Source organism: Diceros bicornis, chromosome 19 (assembly GCF_020826845.1).
Source record: "Diceros bicornis minor isolate mBicDic1 chromosome 19, mDicBic1.mat.cur, whole genome shotgun sequence".
Taxonomy (NCBI): domain Eukaryota; kingdom Metazoa; phylum Chordata; class Mammalia; order Perissodactyla; family Rhinocerotidae; genus Diceros; species Diceros bicornis.
In genome coordinates this window covers 46,990,218-47,011,640 of record NC_080758.1, presented here as the reverse complement: position 1 = coordinate 47,011,640, position 21,423 = coordinate 46,990,218, and the positions used below count along the sequence as shown (strand labels likewise).

The window sequence follows — 21,423 nt, the reverse complement described above, 5'->3', positions numbered from 1 at the left end:
TTTAGGTGTGTGCAACCACACAGAATGGCTCAGTAAGCACTTTTTTACTTTTACTTTCCTTTTGCCTTGAGAATATATTTATTGGCATTGATATGAAAGGAGCAAAATTAACTTGTTAATAGCAAGAAGATATTTTAGAAATGGAAAGAATTCTGTGTTTGCAAGGATTACCAAAGAGGTGTCCTGCCTCCTACATGCTGTTGTAGTTTTCACAGATTGTCAGGGGACAGGAGGTTAGTGGCATCCATGGCACACATTCCCATCTTTTTTTCACAGGTTCTGCACTGCTGTGTTTGTGGCTCGAGCACATATACCCAACAGAGTCACTACACATTGACCCTGGCTGACCTGTCATCCACGGATTACGACCCCTTCCTGCCGCTGGCAAACGTGAAGAATTCTGAGCCAGTCCAATATCATTCATCAGCAGAATTGGGAAACCTGCTTACTGTTGAAGAGGGTGAGATTCTTCAGAATAGTCATTCTTATGGGCAAGAAAAGGAAAGATTGTAGCCTTTTGTCCATGATTGCTGTTATTTTTTAAAAACCTGGTTGTTGAGGGTCCAGCCCTGAGGCTTAGCGTTTAAGTGCGCGTGCTCCGCTATTGGCAGCCCGAGTTCGGAACCCCGGGGGTGCAACAACGCACCATTTGTCCAGCCATGCTGAGGTGGCGTCCCACATATAGCAACTAGAAGGATGTGCAACTATGACATACAACTATCTACTGGGGCTTTGGGGAGAAAAAGGAGGAGGACTAGCAATAGATGTTAGCTCAGGGCTGGTCTTCCTCACAAAAAAAAAAAAAAAATCCTGGTTGAAATCCTGGTTTCTAGAGTCCTCTGTGATATCAAATTCTCCGTCCTTGTTTCTTCCTTTTTTTCTGTGTTTCTTCTCCTCTCTCTTTTCCCATCTTAGGTAAATTTTGTATTATTGAGGACCTATATGTCTCAGATCCATTGGACCCACAACAAAGGCTCATTTTCTATCCCCAAGGAGCTTTACATCTAATGGGAAAGGCAGGATTAATATAGAAGGACGCATTTGTGGACTGGTAGCACCGTGGGGGCTTCCCGTGGAGAAGGACTTAAGCCAGACTTAGAAGGATGGGTGGACTTTGAAAGAAGTTGATAGAGATTCCAGACCAGGAAAGCATCATGATGAGAGAGATGGGAATTTACATGCCTCAGTTTGAGGATTGTTCCATTCATAGCAGAGGGTCCGTTTTAGAGTATGTGGATATTGTCAGAACTTAGGGGCTGCTGTATGTCCTCCTCAACCTGCCTCCTCCCCAAAATGACAAGAGCCCGTCTCTGGGCCTTGGAATGTGAGTCAAATGTGGGTGTGTCATCTATGCATGTGAAATAATTGCGTAGAACCAAGCACATGCGCGCGCACACACACACAAATGAGTGCATGTAAAACTAGTGAACTCTGAATATTGATGAATTGTGTCAATGTCAATTTCCTGATGGTGATATTCTACTGTAGTTTTGCAAGATGTTACTATTGGGAAGGATATTTGGGAGCTCTCTATATTATTCCTCAGAAGTACATGTAACTCTTCAATTGTCTCAAAATTAAAAGTTAAAAAAAAATGTGGGTGTGGAGTGTTAGATCATCCATGAAAATTTTATAAACTTTGCAAGTTAAAGACTAGGCCCAAGAATGGAACCTTAAGGGTAAAAAGAAAAAGGAATGAGGGATTGTCACTAGGAAAGCAATGTCAGGGAAATGGAAAAAGAACCAAGAAAGAGTCATTTTTAGAAAGTCAAGGTAAGAGAGCAGATAAACAGCCAGGAAGGTTGGTAGTGCTAGGCCCTTCAAAATGCTCAGGGAGGGTGAGACCAAAACAGGAACCGTTTCATTTCCTAACTAAGCATTTGGTGGTGGGTTTTACCAAGTACTTTGGACAGAGCAGTTGGTCTGTAGCTAGACAGCATAAGCAGGTGACCTGGAGGATAACAGACCCTCTTGTGGGGCCTTTGGTGGAGAGAAGCAGCACACAGCAGGCAGAAGCTGGGTGAGGGGACAGGGTCCAGGGCTGTGCTTGCCAGATTGCAGAGTCTGGAGTATAGTTCAGGCTGAGAGGAAGGGGACAGGTGAGGTGAGGATGAAGAGGACAGGAGACGGGCCACCAGTCAGGAGCGAGAGCTCTGTAATAGGAAAGTTTTGATTTTAGCTCTGTTTTATAAAACGAGCAAACCAAAGTGAAGGGATTTTCCCAAGGGTGTACAAGTCAAAAGTAATGGGGGTGGAATTTGAATTTAAGATTTGATGACCAAGTTCCTGAAATATCATTATTATTTACTCTGAGATTTTGCCACAGAGTAGACTAAAGACTCATTTTCAGTTGTGTTGCTGGTGGGTGGTAACATGGCACATTTTCATATTGTCCTCTTGGTTGACTTCCATTTGTTTAATCATTTAGTTGTGTTTTTCTGGAGTTCCACTGTACTTTTACTTCAGTATTTTCTTGACTTTTTTTTCCACAGTTGAAAATTCAAACCATAGATATATATATTTATTTTTCCTGAGGGAGATTCGCTGTGAGCTAACATCTGTTGCCAATCTTCGCCTTTTTGCTTGAGAAGGATTCACCCTGAGCTAATATCTGTGCCAGCCTTCCTCTGGTTTTTATGTGGGTTGCCACCACAGCATGGCCGCCAACAAGTGGTGTAGGTCCGCGCTGAACTTAACTGCTAGGCCATGGGGCCGGCCCCCAGAACATATATTTTAAAAATAATCAAAATGACCCTTGATTATTTCTTTTGTTGTTTCCTCCCTTGCAGTTCATGTCTTAGAAGAAAATTAACTTACTTTTTCTTAAAGTCATTAATTTATACTCATCCCACATGGCTATCCCTAAAATAGGTTCACCACTTATTGTGACTTGTCACTTGATAATAACAGGAGATTAATAGGTTAGTAAAAAAGGATAAACCTAAACATGCATATTTAAATTTTGGCACCACTTTTCTTTTGAAAAGGGTGTTATATCTTTTGATGTATAACACTCTTTGACTTGAATATTCATTCTCCAGAAAACCTCAGGACCTTGTGCAAAATTGTCCTAACATAGTTCTTTAAAATAATTGTTTAAACTTCTATGACAAAAGAGTTTTAAAATACACTAACATTTTAACTAAATAAAAAAGCAAAGAAGCTTAAAAACATTGGCATGCACGCTGTTGCTGAGTGGGTACATCCTGTTAAAAGTGAAGGGGAGGGGCCGGCCCCGTGGCTTAGCGGTTAAGTGCGCGTGCTCCGCTACTGGTGGCCCGGGTTCGGATCCCGGGCGCACACCGACGCACCGCTTGTCAGACCATGCTGAGGCAGTGTCCCACATACAACAACTAGAAGGATGCGCAACTGTAGCATACAACTGTCTACTGGGGCTTTGGGGGAAAAAAAGAGGAGGATTGGCAATAGATGTTAGCTCAGAGCCGGTCTTCCTCAGCAAAAAGAGGAGGATTAACATGGATGTTAGCTCAGGGCTGATCTTCCTCACCAAAAATAAATAAATAAATAAATAAAATAAAAGTGAAGGGGAAAAATAAAGATGATGACTTAGGTATTTTAGGTTAAACAAAATGTGCTTATATTTGAGGGGTTTTTTTTCATTTAGTGTCATAATTTGTCATTCATAACCAAACTATTTCTACTCAGGTAATGTTTATGAAAAGCAATAGTATATTTTTATCTGTTATTTTTAAATGAATCTTTCATAGGCCATTACCTACTGTTTGATATAATTACTACTTTCAAATAGAGTTACAAAAAAGAGACACATTCAACTACCTACAGCTGAGGTGGCTGCTGGCCCAGGTCAAGGAAAAACAGTTAATGGCACACACATGTGCTCAAATTTCTTATCATTAATACCTAATTGCTTAAAAAGAAGGGAAGGGAGGAGCTTTAAAAAATAAAAGTTAAAGGACAACCTAAAAATACTGCTTTTATATTTCATCTCTAAATTTAGAAAAATAAATATTTGGAATATATTTCTTCATAGTTTGTGGAAGTCATGAGCTTGTTTTTTCATTACTGGAGTCTAGATTTTCACTTTATTTTTCAGGGAACCCACAGGCAATTGATTCAGCTGAAGTCTGCCAGTGAAGAACAATTCTTATTCACAAATATTCCGTTTCCTTTCTTTTCAGCACCAAAGATACTTTGGGTTTTTACTGGGTGTGTCTTGGTTTATGACTTGATTAGTGGACTCCAGGTTAATTTCCCATGGTAGAATTCAAACAAGTTCATTAAAATGCAAGTTTGTATATATCTCAAATTGAAAGTACAACCTACGTAATTAAAGTAGAGGAAAGTTGCTTTTCCGGTTGTTGTGTTCTGCCTTGGGCTTCATCAAATTGGACGGTTATCGTTAGTTTCCCAGCCTGCTCTACCACGTCCTCACCACGTGGCGTCTTACGTATGGACTCCTGTGCTCCCAACTGCCTGCACCTTTGTTTGGGGCATTAATATTTCTGAGGAGCGTATATTCATATGGAATGATAAGCATGAATAAAAAGCATCTGTAACTTTTGAAAAAGTTAATATGGACACAAAAGCAAAAGCATTCATAACTGTGATTTCAAGGGAATTAGTTGAGGTATTTTAAATTTCTCAGCTGTATGGAAATCATACACACTTGTATGAGGGTCAGGAAGAAGTGTTTAATTTCAGAGACGGATGTAGATGACCTCCTTTGCTTCTAAAAAATGAGGTTTTTTATATGAAATTTTATTTTGCATTATTGAATGCAGATGATTTCTTGTTCATTGAAAAGAAAAAATTAAGAAAATTCAGGACAATCTTGTTCCACTCAGTCATCACACAGAATTTCTTAGATTCTAGGATTGTTTCTTTCTAGGATTTATACATCGTACAATTGATGCTTTATAAATAAGTCAATTGGATTTTTAATTCCTGAGAGGGAGGGTGTTTAGCATGAAAAAGCATATTTATAGTTATTTATGTTTTAATCAATATTTGATTTTTCATGTTATAAATTTAAAAACCAAGTATTTCCTAAACCTTTAAGTCCAAATTACAAATCTTAGTTTATTTAAATACCTAGGGATTTTTTTGTTGAAATCAAGAGGTTTCCTTTTCACTTGTTCTTAGATTAATACACTATTCTTTCATAAATTTGGCAGATTAAAATTTCCCTAACTACTCTCAAGCTTAGGTAGTCATTTCAATTCATACTTACAGATTTGGTTTATCTACTTCACCCTTATACCTCAAACATTTTACAAGGCCCATTTTTACATGCTATTGTCAAAGTCTTTCTATACTTTTGAAGTCTTAAAAATTTTGTAAATCAGTTGCTCTTGGGCATTTAATCATCAACTACAAATTTCGTTAAAGCCTTCTAAGTATTGCCATGAATTATAAATATATCAGATTCTGTTAAATATTTAAAATACCCTAACAAGAAAACATAAATTGTCACAATGCTTCAGAGCACTTCAAATATATTGAGGCAGTCACAGGCTTGATTCATTTCCTTGTCAGTGTCTACCTTTACCCCACTGAGGTGAGCCGGGTAACCTCTCTGGCCCATGCCCCCAGCCGCCAGCTCTGCCATCCTCTCCAACTTCGGATTTTGACCTCCCAGAGCTCTGGGAACCATCAACTCTCTAAGGACAGGGACCTTTCTCTTTTGTTTATTGGTGTATCTACTGATAGTTAAATTTACTTTTCATAATGAAATCTTCATGTAAGTTGGTTCTTTTAGCAATCTATTTAAACTGAGCTTTTAAATTCAAATAGAATTAGTGTCAAAAAAGATCATAGGTGAAAAAATTTCCCAGACTAAAAAAACCAAACATTCTAAGTACATATTTTAATCTTTATTCTCCACTGTCTCTGTATATTTTTTTACTGCTGTTCACAGAGAGGAAGAGAAGAAGTTTGGAGCTGATCCCTCTGACTGCCAGAATGGTGATGGCCCACCTGGTGAACCACCTGGGACACTTTCCCCTCCACGGGGGCCCCGCTGTGCTGCACAGCCTGGTCAGCGAGAACCATGACAATGCGCATGCGGAAGCCTCTGAGCTCTCCTCCGAGGTGTTCAGGAGCCCAAACCTGCAGCTGTTTGTGTTTAATGACAGTACCCTCATCTCCTACCTTCAAACACCCTCAGAAGGACCGACAGGCACATCACCAGTGGGCACCCTCTCCGACGTGAGAGTAATTGTGAGGGATATCTCAGGGAAGTACTCTTGGGATGGGAAGGTTTTATATGGACCTTTGGAAGCCTACTTAGCACCCAATGGCAGAAGTCCTGCATTTCTGATTTCAGGTTGGCAGCATCAAGCAGTTGGACCTCAGAAAGATTTTTCTCAAACTGAGGAGGGAGATGATGTCCTCGACAAATTACTTGAAAATATTGGCCATACAAGTCCTGAATGCCTTTTACCATCGCAGCTAAATCTGAATGAACCTTCCCCACCCCCATGTGGAATGAACCGTGACCAAGAGAAGGAAATCATCGAGGTCATTTTGCGCCAGAACGCACAAGAAGACGAGTATGTTCGGAGGTGTAACTCTGATTCGGCCATGAAAGTCACCAGCCAGGAGCAGCCATCACCAGTGGAGCCCCGAGGACCCTTTTATTTCTGCAGGCTGTTGCTCGATGACTTGGGAATGAATTCTTGGGACAGAAGGTAACAATCCACTGTAGACTTTCAGTTATCTTATCCTTATTTTATTTTTACCAATTTGGGGTTAGGGAAGCAAAGAATAGAAATGCAGATTTTTCTCTATTTTAGCATTTACAGTTTATTTTCTGCTGCTAAACTAAAGCTAGAGATGAAACTAACTATGCTCTACTGATGTACAGATTGAATTCCAAACATTTGTTGAATATTTTAGAGGATATCAAACATTTTCTGTGTGTGTATATGTTTTAGTTACTGCTCTGTCCATTATTGCTTCTGCCTTCAGGAAAGATGCAAATGGACTACAAAGATAAATAAGCCGCAGTCTCACCTTAGCCCTGATGAGGGAGGTAGATTTGATACAACTCTGATGAAGGGAGCGTGACAGAGGAGTTCAAGAGAAGCAGTTAATCCAGTGGGAAGTGTTGCTCAGTGGAGACAACTTTGTGGGAGGAGCTGGGTTTGGCTGGACCCTCACAGTGGAGTGGAGTATTTATAAGTGCAGAGGTAGGGAAAACAGATTCATAGCAGAGCTGACAGTGAAAACAGAAACACAGGCACACGCACACAAGTCACACACTCATTGACCACAGAGCCATCCAGTGTCACTGGACAGTAATGGGATGCAGTGGCATTTTGATGTGTTTGAATGTCTTAAGAAGAATAGAGTTCATTCTGGAGGATTCAATCACAAATCTTTTGTGAATAAGGTGGGTTATGGATTGGTAAATGGATGGATGGATGAATAGATAGGTTTATTAATTGATTAGAAAGGGCAAAATTGGTCTGTGATTGCACAACTTTTCTTCCATCTTTTTTTCTTTGTAGGAAGAATTTCCATCTATTGAAGAAAAATTCAAAATTATTGAGAGAGCTAAAAAATCTGGACTCCCGTCAGTGGTATGTGAAAGTATATCAAAACACTTTATATCTGTCTATCTTCACGTGTACTTGGATGACAGATACAGCTGCAGGAATGAATACACCTACAGAGACACCCATGGGTAGTTCTATAACCTAGAATCTGGTGACATTTGCACATGCCATACCGTTGGTATTTTTACCCTTGAGGAATAAACTTACATGTTTGCTACACTGAGAACTCATTGCTTCCACCTAATCTGTGCCTTTGATTGAGGGCCTTTCCATGTGGCAGACAGTGGACATTCATTCTCATTTAATCTCTGCAGCCACCTCTTTTTCCAGTGAGGAACAGAGGCTTACCTAGGTCAAGCAGCCTGCCTGTGCTCACACATACCGTGTTGTTTGAAGCAAATGAGTCTGATTTCATAACCCGTGCTGTATGCCGATGCACTGGCGTTCTGTGGTCTCTGCTCTACAATGTTGGCAAGATTAAACCAGTGTGTGATAATTAGTAACTCCCTAGTAGTCAGCCTCATTCTCCAAAGCAGGTCAAATTTCAGATCTACCCCTTTTCTGTATAATCTTAGAAGCAATTCTAAAGATGAGCTCACAACCAGTTTTTGATTTGGGGAAATGTGTGCTTCCAAAAACATCTCAGTCAAGTGTGTAAGTGTAGTACTTGGTATGTAACAGGTGCTTAAAAGTCTTGAGTGAACTGCTTTAGTTTTTAAAAAACTCATTTTTTAAAAAATAGCTTTTTGGGGCCGGCCCGGTGACACAGCGGTTAAGTGCGCGCACTCCGCTTTGACAGCCCAGGGTTTGCAGGTTCGGATCCCGGGTGTGCACCGACGTACCGCTTGTCAAACCATGCTGTGGTGGTATCCTATATAAAGTAGAGGAAGATGAGTACAGATGTTAGCCCAGGGCGAATCTTCCTCAGCAAAAAAAGAGGAGGATTGGCACTGGATGTTGGCTCAGAGCTGATCTTCCTCAAACAAACAAACAAACAAACAAATAAATAAATAAATAAAAACTTTTTGTTCCTTTTTTATTCTCCTTAGGAATTTCATGAGATATCTTGTTAGAGATGAGAAACCTGAAGCCATCATTCCTCACATTGCCCTCCATCATGTTCAGTTTCCCCATTGTTGTTGTGCTTCTTTTTCTGTAGAGGAATAGAGACCAAATTCTCTGGAAATTCTGTGAGGGGTTTCTTCTGAAGGACTCAGGGATTCACTTCCCTCTCCCTCTTGTCCTCCAGTATTAAACAAGCAGTCACTTGGTTTCCAAACTCAGCTTTTCGAGCATATGCTGAATTACTCTGTGCTTCGTAGTATTAAGTGAATATATTGCTGCCTTGTAATTGTGGCCAATTTGTTGAGTGTTAATGCACTTTAGTTGCAGGAGGTACAATTGAATTAGCTCCCTGGGGTGCTGTTGCAGTAAAATATGGCTTTGGAGAGCTGATTGGCAAATCCTCTGCCCTTTGATTAACCTTTGCTTGAAACCCCAAAGCCTAGATTTAGTGTCTTCCTGACATCTAAAAAGGTATCAACTTATTTTATGGCAAAGGGTGTTTTCAGGGTTCTTTTTGAAAAAAACAGAAATAAGCTGCGGACTCTTCAGCTATGAAAAATCTAGACTGTCCTGTGTATTGGTCGGTTAGGAGGTAAGAACATATCTTGTCCTTCAGCTTTCAGTTAGGGTGTTTCTATTTCTGATATCAATCTATCTCCCTGCTGTCGAGGCGTAGTTCCTGCTTTAGCATGTTCTGAGGAAAAGTAGAGACTATCTTGCAACTATCATCTATATGCTTTGAAGTTAGCGAAGATGTACATAGTATGATGAACGTACATACAAACTACAGTGGCCTCCCCTTTTAATTATTAATGCCTCTTGTCACCACATGGTAAGGTGAAAGTTAAAAGCATGTTTTTTCTTTGTTTGGCTTTTTTTTTGGTGAGGAAGATCAGCCCTGAGCTAACATCCAATCCCAGTCCTCCTCTTTTTTGCTGAGGAAGATTGGCCCTGGGCTAACATCCGTATCCATCTTCCTCTACTTTATATGGGACACCGCCACAGCATGGCTTGACAAGCAGTGCGTCAGTGCGCGCCCGGGATCTGAACCTGTGAACCCTAGGCCGCCAAAGTGGAGCACGCGCACTTAACCGCTGCGCCACCGGGCTGGCCCCTTTGTTTTTCTTTTTAATGTGACAGCACAAGGAAACTGAGCTATTCTGGCCTATTCCTAATAAGAAAGAAAAATGCATTCTAATGAGGGAGAGAAAATTGTTGATTTTATGTATGTGTGTTCCTGAATTACCTGCTTCTTCGTGCATTGGTCATGCAGCTTATGGATATGAAGTGCTGTTGGTGTTGCTAATTATCATTTCAAAAGCCTAGCTCTAATAAGGCCAGACTCAGTGTCTGCATCCTAGCAGGCTCTCTGTGGTGCTAATATTTTGGAGGATGTGAAATTTGATGAATGTTTACAGCTAAAGGTCACCTTTCCTCACACCTACATCTGTTAGGCAGTCATTGGGGCTTAGCTCTCTTGTGCTCCCATGTTGAGTTAATGAAGACTCAAGGATCTGTGAGTAGCTACTATGTAAAAAGCTTGGACTTTAAGGAGAATAAACAAAAACATTTCAGATAAACCTAAGATGTTTTTATATATGTAGAGTGTATAGAATAGGGAAAAATTAAATGCTAAGGACTTTTAAATATATATAGAGAGAGCTGCAGAAAGAAATTAAGTAACTATACTTTTTTCTCCTTTTGTTGAAAAAGACAGTCTTTTAGGTCATAGGTTATGATCTCTGTTATCATCCAAGCCCCCAAATTATTATAGCTCTTAGAATAAGCTAGTCAGATTGTAGACTGCCAGTGTCCTGCCTGTTGCTCAGGGAGTAAATGGTGTCACCATTTTGGGGCTCCGTACTACCTGAGGACATGCTTTCTGACAGTCTGAGAGCGCAAGGTCTCTACGAGAGCATCAGCCCCCTAGGATCCATCACCACAAAACTCCCCTCTCCTCACAACTGTTCCCGTTAAGAGAGGCAGCCCCCTGGATGTGCTCATGCAGTACCAGTCAGGGTGTTCAGGATGTCCGCCTTCCCCAGTGGCAGCAGGCCAGTGTACATCAGAAGCCTTAAAATGGGCAATGACGGAGATTCCATTTCTATGAGTTTATTTTAAGGACATAGCAAAGATAGTGTGAAATGTCTTTAAAAGTGGAAGCAACCTGAATGTCCAATAACAAAGATTTGGGACATGGTATATTAATATAATAGAATGTTACACAACCATTAATAACTTTGTTATACCAGCACATGGTATAATAGTGTTCATACTCAAAAATGGCTTAAATAGTGACTTTTATATTATGTATATTTTACACAGTAAAAAAGTGTTCACAAATATTTTCATTGAAACAATCAGTTGCAAAGCAGAATATAGTAACTTCTCATTTTTTTATGCAAAAATGCATCCTAAAATGGTAGCAGTTGTGATTTCAACATATAAGCAAAGAACACAGTGATTTTTTTATTCTTCTCTTTACTTCCTATATTTTCTAATTTTTCTTCTAAGTATGTTTATTACATGTAAACTATGGGGGAAATGAATAAGCTATCTAGTAGAATAGAAGAAGAGTACTTTCCTCCTTGATTTATTTTTGTGACTTTTTAGTTGAGTTTCAATTCATTCTGCTTAGTAGGTAGAAAAATAACTCCTGCAGAAGGAAATATTTTACAAAATGTTAAAATATGGAACCCAAATTCCACCAATAAAGATGTCTAATCAGATTATAATGTTGAGATACGGAACAATTAGACAATATAAACATTTCCCTATTGTTTAACTGCTTGATAGTTTTTCTTATGAAATTTTTCAGAATGTAGTGCAAAAATAAGAAGGGTGGAATTGCTCTGGAAGTGGTTATCCAAAATTTTAGAAAATTGAGATGAGAGTAAAAAAACTCTTGGATGATGGGGCTGTGGAATGAGCGGTTCTTGATTAAAGCCCTGTTTGAATGAGAACAGTGTCTTCATCTCTAAACTAACACCAAATTGCTTGGTATAGGTCTAGTTATTTTGACACTTTACTCCAGGGTATAATTTGTAGAAGTTGGTTATTAATATATTCAAATATATCATCATACCTCTAGTCAGTGCAACAGACATTTAACTGAGCACCTACTATCTACCAAGGACTATGCTAGATGTACAGGAGGTGAAAAGGCAGGGCTCCTTTCCTCAAAGTGCGCATCATGTTTACTTGATTTAACAGCAAAGTGCCCAAAACACATTGTGGAGGAAGTGGATGAGGGTTTATATGGCCAAAGAAGTTTCCCTGGACAGCTGTCCACCCTACCAGGCACCCTCAGATTAATCAGAGCACAGGGTAGGTATACCCCTCACAAAGGAAGTACCTAAGTGTGTTCTGCTTGGAAGAATTTTCTCTTTCTCATAATGTCTTGGCATATTTTATAGTTCCAATCAGGGAGCTACCCAATATCCTCATCTTAGAGTGTGGAAAGTGAAATATCAGTGGTCACATAGATCTATTCATGATTGATATCTATTTGAAATGCTTTCAAAGATATTTTTCACCAAAGATGGAGAGAATTTGTCAGATGGTGTGCTGTGACGTGCTGTTAGGTGTATCATATGTCTGAGAGAGTAATCGCAAGAACCAGACTGCCCTGCTTCAGTTCCCAGTTTCGTGCTTGCTATGTGTGCTTTTTGTTTACCTTTCTGTGCCTCCTTTCAACCACATCTGCGAAGGAGGTGATGATAATACTTGTCTCATTTGGGTGGTTGTGAAGAGTAAAGGAGATCATGTGTCAAACCTCCTTAGAACATTGACTGTCCTAGTAAATTCTCAGCAAATGTAAGCTCTATAGTAGGAGTCATGCTGGTGGTAGTAGTAAAATAAAATTTTATATGTGAGAATTCTAACTCCTTTAAATTTAAAAATTTATAGCCGTGAAACGCACAAAATCGCAGTGTTTTATATTGCTGAAGGTCAAGAAGACAAGTGTTCAATCCTCTCCAATGAAAGAGGAAGCCAAGCATATGAAGACTTTGTTGCTGGACTTGGATGGGAGGTAATTCATTTCATTCAGGAGGTGTTTATTGACCAGCACTATTTAAGGATGTATATAAACTAGATATTGATTGCGTAAGTTTTTACATGTTTTTACATTCAGTAGCATGGCTAGAGTTCTGGAGTTGAAGAATGTATTTAATTTGACATCTTCTATTAGTTTCTTTCCACTACTTTATACATGAATTTTTGTTTCCCCTTAACTTTCCTCTTAATATTATTTCATTTGCTTTTTATCAGAACTGAATAGTCAGATCAGCTCACCCAATCATAGATAGTTTATAGTAAGAGAAGACAGATGTGGGCAGAGAAGCAATGGCTTTGGCCACAATATGGAGATTGGAGAAGAAATCAATGATTTGATGGGTGAAAAAATGAAGAAAGAGTTGGATGAAGTCAAAAGTTGGAATGAAAATAGAATATAGTAGCCATGATGGTTTAGCTATCAACCTGTTTCCCTAAGCTAGAGCCCAGGATGATTGATATTGAAAACATTTGATTTTTTTTTACTAAATGATACTCAGACAGACATATATACATATATACATGTATACACACACACATCCACGTATATCTGTCTCCAGCAACATAAATCTAAAGGGAAATGTATTCCCAGAATCTGAAAGAATTCAGAGTAGTTAAAATGGAAATCAGCATAACTGAATAATTTTCTTACTTTTTATTACTTTTCTTGGTTATCTGTGCTGTGGGAAACTCTCTGGGTACATAAGTAAGACTTGTCTCTGAGAGTTGAGTGTTAGCAACTCCACTAATGTGGAGACAGGGACAGGGTAAGGGTACATCAAGGTCAAGACCATATACTTTCTAAAATATCAAGTAGGTTTTAGTCTAAAAGAGTTATTGCACTTCCAGTAAATCATTCTTCTTACTAATAAGATGGTTTCTTATTTGTCATAGAATATACTTATTATTTAGTAAGTATAATAATAATATAAGTATATTATTAGTAGTATATTATTAGTATATAAAAATAATTTATATAAGTATAATATTAGTATAATATTATTATATAATAATAATATAAGTATATAAAAATAATATAAGTATAATAATAATATTTAATATATTTTTTAAACTGTACATTCTTAACTAGAGTTTTAAGAAAAGACTAGAACATTAATTAATTCAGTGTATATGTGTACTGTATTTGGCACAGAAGAGATTCTTCTGTTTTTTTTCTGATTGTGTTACAACAGGTGCTTTACTGAAAGAATACTAGTTTATGAAAAGTAAAAAAATTGCATCTAGGCACGAAGTGAGCATTCATGCCATAGCTTGAAAAAGAATTATGACTCATAGACTTTTGGCAGTGGTGTAAGTTGGAACAACTCTTTTGAAAGGTGGTTTAGCAATGGCTCTTAAATTCTGAAACATCTCTGCCAAAACACCCCTTTGAATCCTCCTTCTGATCTGACCACACCAGCACTATTTGAGAAAGCCGAAAACCCCATAAACCCACCAATAGGGAAACTATGTGTGCGTGTGTGTACATAAATACATATATATACATCCGTACATACATACACACACACACACACACACACACACACACACACACACATCTACATATGTATAGAAGAAAAAGTTAGAGAAATAGGCACCAAACTTTTGAGAGTGGTTTTCTTAAGTTGGTAGGATTTTGGAGCATTTTCATTGTTTATGTTTCTTTAATATTTTATTTTGTCTAACATTGTATTGCATTTGTTTGTAATCAGAAAGCTATAAAAATGAAAATAATTAGATCATTTTAAAAATCTACATTCCTGCTTAGTGACCAAGAACAGCTCATATTTGACCCTCACTCTTCCCCTTGGTGATCTGCATCAGGTGGATCTCTCAACCCACTGCGGATTCATGGGTGGACTGCAGCGCAATGGCAGCACTGGGCAGACCGCCCCTTATTATGCTACCTCAACCGTGGAAGTGATTTTTCACGTTTCAACTCGGATGCCATCAGATTCAGATGATTCACTCACCAAAAAGGTAAAGGGTCTCCTTAGGAACCCTTCTTAGCTGCCCTGATTTGTAGATGAGGCTCTCCTAGAACAGAATGAAGGTCATGGCATAACACGCACAGAGACCGATTCCCTGGAGGCTACCTCAGTGTCGCTCTTCTCAAGCTTCAGTGGTAGTTAATCTGAAATATCCAGCTTGGAGCAAACTAAAGAAAGAAAAATATGAAAAGCAATCAGTCGTTTGAGTCTTAAATCCTGAGATTAAGATTTAGGAAAAAGAAGGGTCTTCAATGTTGTTAATTTTGGATCTTCCCTCACATGACTATTAACTAACAGAAAGTAATGTTGTTGACCTTTCTGGTGGCAAAGGTCATAAGATGTAATGACCTTGTACTGATGGGGTTCTGAGAAAGCAGGCACCATTCAGGTTTGCTGTGGGGTGATTTGGCAATGTCTGTCAACATGGCAAGTACAGGTGTGCTGCTGCCCAGCGGTCCCACCTTTGGCACTTACCTTGTGTTCTCCTTCAACTTGGGCCCTGTGAGCAGTTTTTTCTAGAATTCAAAGGAAAGCTCCTAACCCTAAGGAACACTCCCGGGGAACACAGCCCTATACATTCCAATCTGCAGTATGTTCACCTCAGGTGCCCCTTTGTTAGATGTGACGAACACCTTAACAGAAGAGGAATTTTAGTCTGGAATGGAAACCTAGAAATTGGACCCACTTCTGTGAGTTTTCACATGAGAAGAACAATTGCAATTTGGCCTGCTAGTGAGTGGCAGAGCCTGGACGCACTACCTGACACCCACTCTCTTCCTATGAGGTGCAAGGAACTGAGGACAGCACCTGAGTGGGTGGGAAAGCAGGTCATTCAGATGGTAACTCAGGCTGGCTGTTGGGGGCTCTAGTCTGGCGGTTAATAGCCAGGGTCTGGAGACAGGCAGACCTGGACTCAAGTGTGTATCTAGTTACTTCACCAGCCTATGCCTCAGTTTCCTCATCTATTAAAGGAGATTAAAAACACAGCCCATGTCACAGGGTTGTTGTGAAGGAAATGGATAATACCTGTAAAATTGTTTAGCCTGGTGCCTGGTAAGATCTCTAACCATTGGCCCTCGTCATTGCCCATCGGTCTATTTGATTCTTTTTTCCCCTGCCCCATTAGGCAGATGATTGCTATTGGCCTATGGACCTCACTGTACCTGCCTCATTTCTTTTCTCGGTGAGTTTGCTTTTTCGTTACTGCAGCCACAGATGTCTGGGCCATGTACATCGTAGGCTGCAGTGTTCATGAGACCTCAGAACTTGGGTCACAGCACAATCACAGACAACTCTCACAGTGACCAAGTGTCTTGGATGTGCAAAGCACGATTGGCTGTCACTCCCTGGCTCGCGTGCTAGCATGGCCTCCTGCTAGCCATGTGCTGGCTCCCCCAGGCATGGAGGAGCTGCCTCCACCTCAGGTTTTAATGCTGCTCTGCTCTGTGTTCTTAGTGAAGGGAACCCTGCCCTCAGAGAATCTATTTCAGATTACCAAGGCCCTAGGGAAGGCTTACACATCCTTTTTATTTGCAGTACCTTGTAAATTGCTGCTACTTTGCAAATGTGTCACCTTATTCTGTGATTTTCTTAGAACTATTAAAAGATAGATTTATATTTCAAATATTTTTAAAAATTATTTCCTAGGTAGGATTGTCTGCATTTTTTTATTTTTTGAGATAAGACATAGTGTTTTCTTGATAAAACACCATGCTATAAATAATATTCCAAGGCTTGGCCTGGTTGAAAGATTCCCTACTGTAATAATCAAACTTCAGCTGATACTTTTTGCAGTTCCAAGATTTAGCATCATTAGTGACAAACTCTCTTTATCAGGATGTCTCACAGCTAGACTAAAAATCAGTCACAGTAACAGCAGCCCGCAGTTCCTTGTCTTATTCTAACTAAATTGTCCCTAACAGCTTAAAAATGCGCTGCAAAATTCTAAAGTGATTCATGCTCTCTTCTGTCCCTGTCATGGGGGACAATTTTCAATTCTGCAATCCGGTTACAACCCCATACTGAACTCTTGATCCTTCACTGCAGAAATTTGTTAGCTCTAGCTAGATTAGATTTTTCACAGCTAATCTAACTGCTGTAGGGGTTTGCAGAGTGGGGACAGAGCTGTGCTATTGGATTTGTCCAATTCATTTGACTCCAGGACTATAATTGCACTTATGTCTTACAAGGCTTTTATAGCCTCAGGCTGGCCAGCCGCATAAAAAACAAATTGGCAGTGATACAGTACGAGTGAAAAGGGATGAAAGGCCCACATTATCAGTCTCCAGGCAGCACTGTTCTGGCAGGAAGTTTCTTGGTTAATTTACAAATAAAACTTAGATTTTAGGATGGGCACACTGTCAGCTGAACAATGGGGATGTCAGGCCTGACTGTTACTTAGTACAAGTAGCAGCCGGGCCCACTGAGGAGCAGGAATTCTTCAATCAAACAGACGACTCCTTCTGGAGCCAGCTGGCGATGTAATGCAATTAGTCGGGAAAGGAGGTCAGCCTATTAGGTGTGCACCATGAGCAGTGTTACTAGTGCGTGCCGCCTGGCAGCAGCAGGCAAAATGACCCAGGCAGAGGGACTTTAAAACTCTGTCAGGATGAGAAGTGGCAGGACATAGCCTTGATTTCTTAAGACTTCAGAACAGAGCATTTGTTCTGAGCCTGTTAAGCATTCTCGCATTCTCGAGTCTGTTGTTCAGTTGAAGCAGTAGCTGGTGTGAATGACAGCTCCATTCCAGGACGTGACTTGTCCGTCTCCTCCCAGGTTACACATGAGTCACATCCACTTGACTTGTGTGCATGGGACAAACTTGCTGGTGGATTTCTAATTTGAGGGCCTCTAACCACAATTCTCCAAAACTCACAAAATGATGTCTCTGTAATGAAATCCCCTTTAAATTGAGCAGCACTTTGAAGTTGCCAGAGTATTCCCTTATGTTCTGACATGGTTGACAATTTGGCCAGGTTAATTTTATTTGTTTTACCTACTTGTGTTCTTGTCATAGGCAAAAGAGGGTATATTTTTGCTCTTTGCTCCAGATTTATCAGCCAAGTGGTCCTGTGGCCTGAGCTCTTAGTTTTGTGAGTTGGCTAATTAAATTGTGATGCGTCCAGAGGTCTGAGGCACGTGACATTGAAAGCAGCTTTGAGATGATGAATATCATATTATCACACAAAAATAGCTCTTCCTTAATTACAGAGTTGCCACACTGGGAGGATGGGTCTATTAGTGTGATACTATTCTCCCTTGCTCTAGTTCTGAGAATACAGTTGCAAACAGAATTAGGAGAGACTTACCTGGGTTATATAATTGAGTAATCTAATTTAGAAAAGAGAGAGTAACTGCAAAATTTCAATAATCACTGTATTACTTCAGAGCTAATGCCTTGCAACTTATACTTTTGGATCACAGGTTTCAGGGTGCTGGCATTGGATGGTAGCCCCACAGGTGTTTAGTAGGCATGTTATTCCCACTCAGATGTTTGTGCTAGCATTATATCAAGTGCACAACACCACCGGAAGGTTGGCTCTCTTTGCAGGATGAGGGGTGTAGGTGTGAGCTCTGGGGCGGCCCCAGCTCTCACAATTACCTTCTGCTGGTCTAAATTCCTTCCAAAGTTTCAATTTGATGCTATTTAGATTATACATGCCTTTATTGTGTTGCTGTTGATGCTGGCTACCATGTGTTCACTCCAAAAGGATTGAATTTTAGGAGTGTGTTGTGAGGTCCTGGCATGTTTTATTAAAAAGAGAAAAAAAGGAAAGAAAGATGGAAATAGAAAAATAGAGAGAGATGTTCAGTGTTACCATGAGAACCCAGTGTCTTCTTTTTTAACTGTTTATGTAACGGGTTAGCTACACCTGTTGCCTGCTGCCCTTTTAGCCTTTATGTGTGAGGGGGGAAGGGAAGAAAAAAAAGCTGTACTGGTAATTTCACATTTAGAAAGTCACAGACACCATTAATAGGGGCTACTGTTCTTGTAGCTGTATCTCCCTATAGGTACAAAGATACAGATGCAAGTCTCTTTTTTAAAAATTGACTTGTACAGTCGTTCCCAGAAGTATAAAAGAGTGAAGAATAAGAAGACATTGCAATAAACCAACTTCCTTTGTAACCTTGTAAATGAAAAGGAGACCAAGTTAGGGTCACCTCAGATTTTCCCTTTGTGGTTAAATTATCTCTAAAGAAAACTGTATTTATACTAACATATTTTAAATACGTAGTATTCCAGAGCATCCTTTTTTATATTTTAAGACAAAACTAAAACGTGAGCTTTGTCATAACATCTCTATTTTATTAAAGTGCCTCTGAATTTAGGCATTTTTAGGGTTCATCTGTTAAATAAGCTAGGAAGCAAGAAATACTTCCTCATGGTGGTAGATACCGTCTTCTGCAGCATGGAAAAGGACCAAAACCTCAAATTCTCAGTGGATGTCAAAGGATGTTCACCAGTCAACTTTTATGGGTTTAGGATTTCAATTTTGGCCAACATTTTTTAAATTTTTATAATCTAGTTTCTTTTAGTCACACTTTCAGGATTACTCAGATGATTTCATATGCAGCGTTCTACAGCCTAGGCTATGCAATCATTACGTAGGGACTTTATCAAGGGTTTTCTTGCATCTGACAGAGCTTGACCCTGGAAGAACTCGCAAAGGGTCCTTTCCTTGGAGACATGCTAAGACCTCCTCAGAAAGGCCAGGAGTCTCTAACTTGTCTTTGGACTCTGTGGCCTCTTTGTGTATAAAATGATAAACAAGCAGGCTATGATAATTAGCTTTTGGTGTAGGCTTAGATATCCATGAACAGTGGAAGTGGGGCTGAATTAGAAGCCCCAGCCCAGGTTTTCAGGCCTGCTCTGGCACACACTGGTCATGCACCTTAGGTAGGCAGTACCTTTACCTTCCTGAGCCCCATTTCCTCCTCATTAGATAACATAAAGATGATGTAGTTACCTCAGAGAGTTAGTGGAAAAATTAAACAAAACAGTATGTGTGAACATACTTTCTATGGCATTCTTTAAAGGCTGGATACTAGTCTTCTTATTAAATTAAAGCAATATTTATTAGTTTCTTAAACAAAGGTAATCTTATACATGCTTTTTCTTAAAGGTTTGTCACAAGTCTAGTTTTTATACATTTGGTAACAATTGCATTATAATGACTTAACGTTCTCTTATATTCATATTCTTTTTATCTTAATAACCATTGAATTAAGAGTATTATGAAGCTCTGCTGTAATATGGAATAAGACTCATATCGTTAATTGTTTAGAAACATGCTCAACGATACAAAGCGTAAGGCTTTGATGCAGGAGTAAAATTCAATTTTAAAAAATCCTCGAAAAGATCTTGTCCCCATCCAGCCATAATGTACCTATGATGGCTACGTACATTATCTTACTACCAGTGTGTTTCATGGAAGGCAAGCTGTGTTTTCATGCACTTGTGCTTTTTTAAATCCTCATAGAAGACATTGGTGTTGTAGCCTTTTTGGGGAATGAAAGATTTTTGCCTCTGAGTATTATAATTCAATTTGTAAGCCACGACCCCTCATAAACTGCTGTTATCACTCTGATTAATAAAGAGCCAATTTGCTGTTGCAGCTCCGTCACTTGGGGAATGACGAGGTCCACATCGTCTGGTCTGAACACTCCAGGGACTACCGCAGGGGTATTATCCCAACCGCCTTTGGAGATGTTTCAATCATTATTTACCCAATGAAGAATCACATGTTCTATATTGCTATAACGAAGAAACCCGAGGTATGTTTTCACTATGTTATTGCTCTGACTCATACAACATTTGCCATATGATTCACTGTTATTGAAAAACAGTGATATTAGTTAAAGGGGGCTTTTTTCCAACTGGTGAATGTCTTACATGTATCTGAATTACATATGCTATATAGGAATTATATCTGAATTGAGATTTTCAAAGAATCTTTCATCACGAGTTCAGAATTCTGTATTTTATTGCTTAGACTCTTTGAAAATTATAATGTAAAGACATTTATGATTTTTAAAATGTTTTAAATTTTAAAAATATTGTAATTTAAAATAAAATTATAGTTTTACATTTTGGGCACCTTAATTAATAACAATAAGAGTTGAATGAAGCCCATATCACATTCAGCATTTTGTGGATGGCTGTGAGTATAGAATCTGACATTGCCTGACAGATGGGCATTGCTCGCCAAGCCTCTGACTGCACTGATGGGAGTCAGTCCTGAAGGATTGCGGGCATGTCCATGAAGAGGCCAGGCCTCTGTAGCACAGCCCATGTGATGATTTTTAACAGTTGAAGCACCTTGCCACAGAATCCAGCTGTGTCAATTGGTATTGATCATGGGAATGGCTAGAACAATCCAGTGGTTGTGTGCCATGTACTAAACTGGCTGCAGTTTCCATCCTTGCCATGCCTTTAGTGGTATTTTAGGGATGCTTTATACAGTGACTTGTTTTCATTTTGGAATTATTAATAGGAGGGCTTTTTTCTTAAATTTTTTAATTAAACATTTAGCATATTGTCACTCCTCTTCAAGAAAATGAGTTCGTGTGTTTCAGCTTGATATTAAATATAATCTTCATTTTCATTTCAAATTGTTCTCCTGAAGAAGCTAAAAGTTACCATTGTAAATACTCTCTATTTTTAAGCTTTAAAGTAACAGGTAACTGAGATTTATTGGAATTTATAACCTAATCTAAAGTGTTAAAGTTGTGAGGATTAAATGAGCAGAGAATTGAAAGGTGCTTCAAAC

The 21,423-nt window shown here is 39.3% G+C and overlaps 1 protein-coding gene across 9 annotated transcripts in view; it reads left to right on the top strand.

The window, feature by feature from the left end:
• Window positions 1-21,423, top strand: part of RALGAPA2 (Ral GTPase activating protein catalytic subunit alpha 2) — a 334,286-nt gene that overhangs the window by 201,842 nt on the left and 111,021 nt on the right. For all 9 annotated transcript variants that reach the window (XM_058563323.1, XM_058563324.1, XM_058563325.1 and 6 more), the window contains 6 exons: window positions 277-460; window positions 5,900-6,671; window positions 7,494-7,565; window positions 12,516-12,639; window positions 14,487-14,642; window positions 20,270-20,428. In XM_058563323.1, coding sequence (XP_058419306.1) covers window positions 277-460; window positions 5,900-6,671; window positions 7,494-7,565; window positions 12,516-12,639; window positions 14,487-14,642; window positions 20,270-20,428 — 1,467 coding nt within the window. The remainder of the gene's footprint in view (window positions 1-276; window positions 461-5,899; window positions 6,672-7,493; window positions 7,566-12,515; window positions 12,640-14,486; window positions 14,643-20,269; window positions 20,429-21,423) is intronic.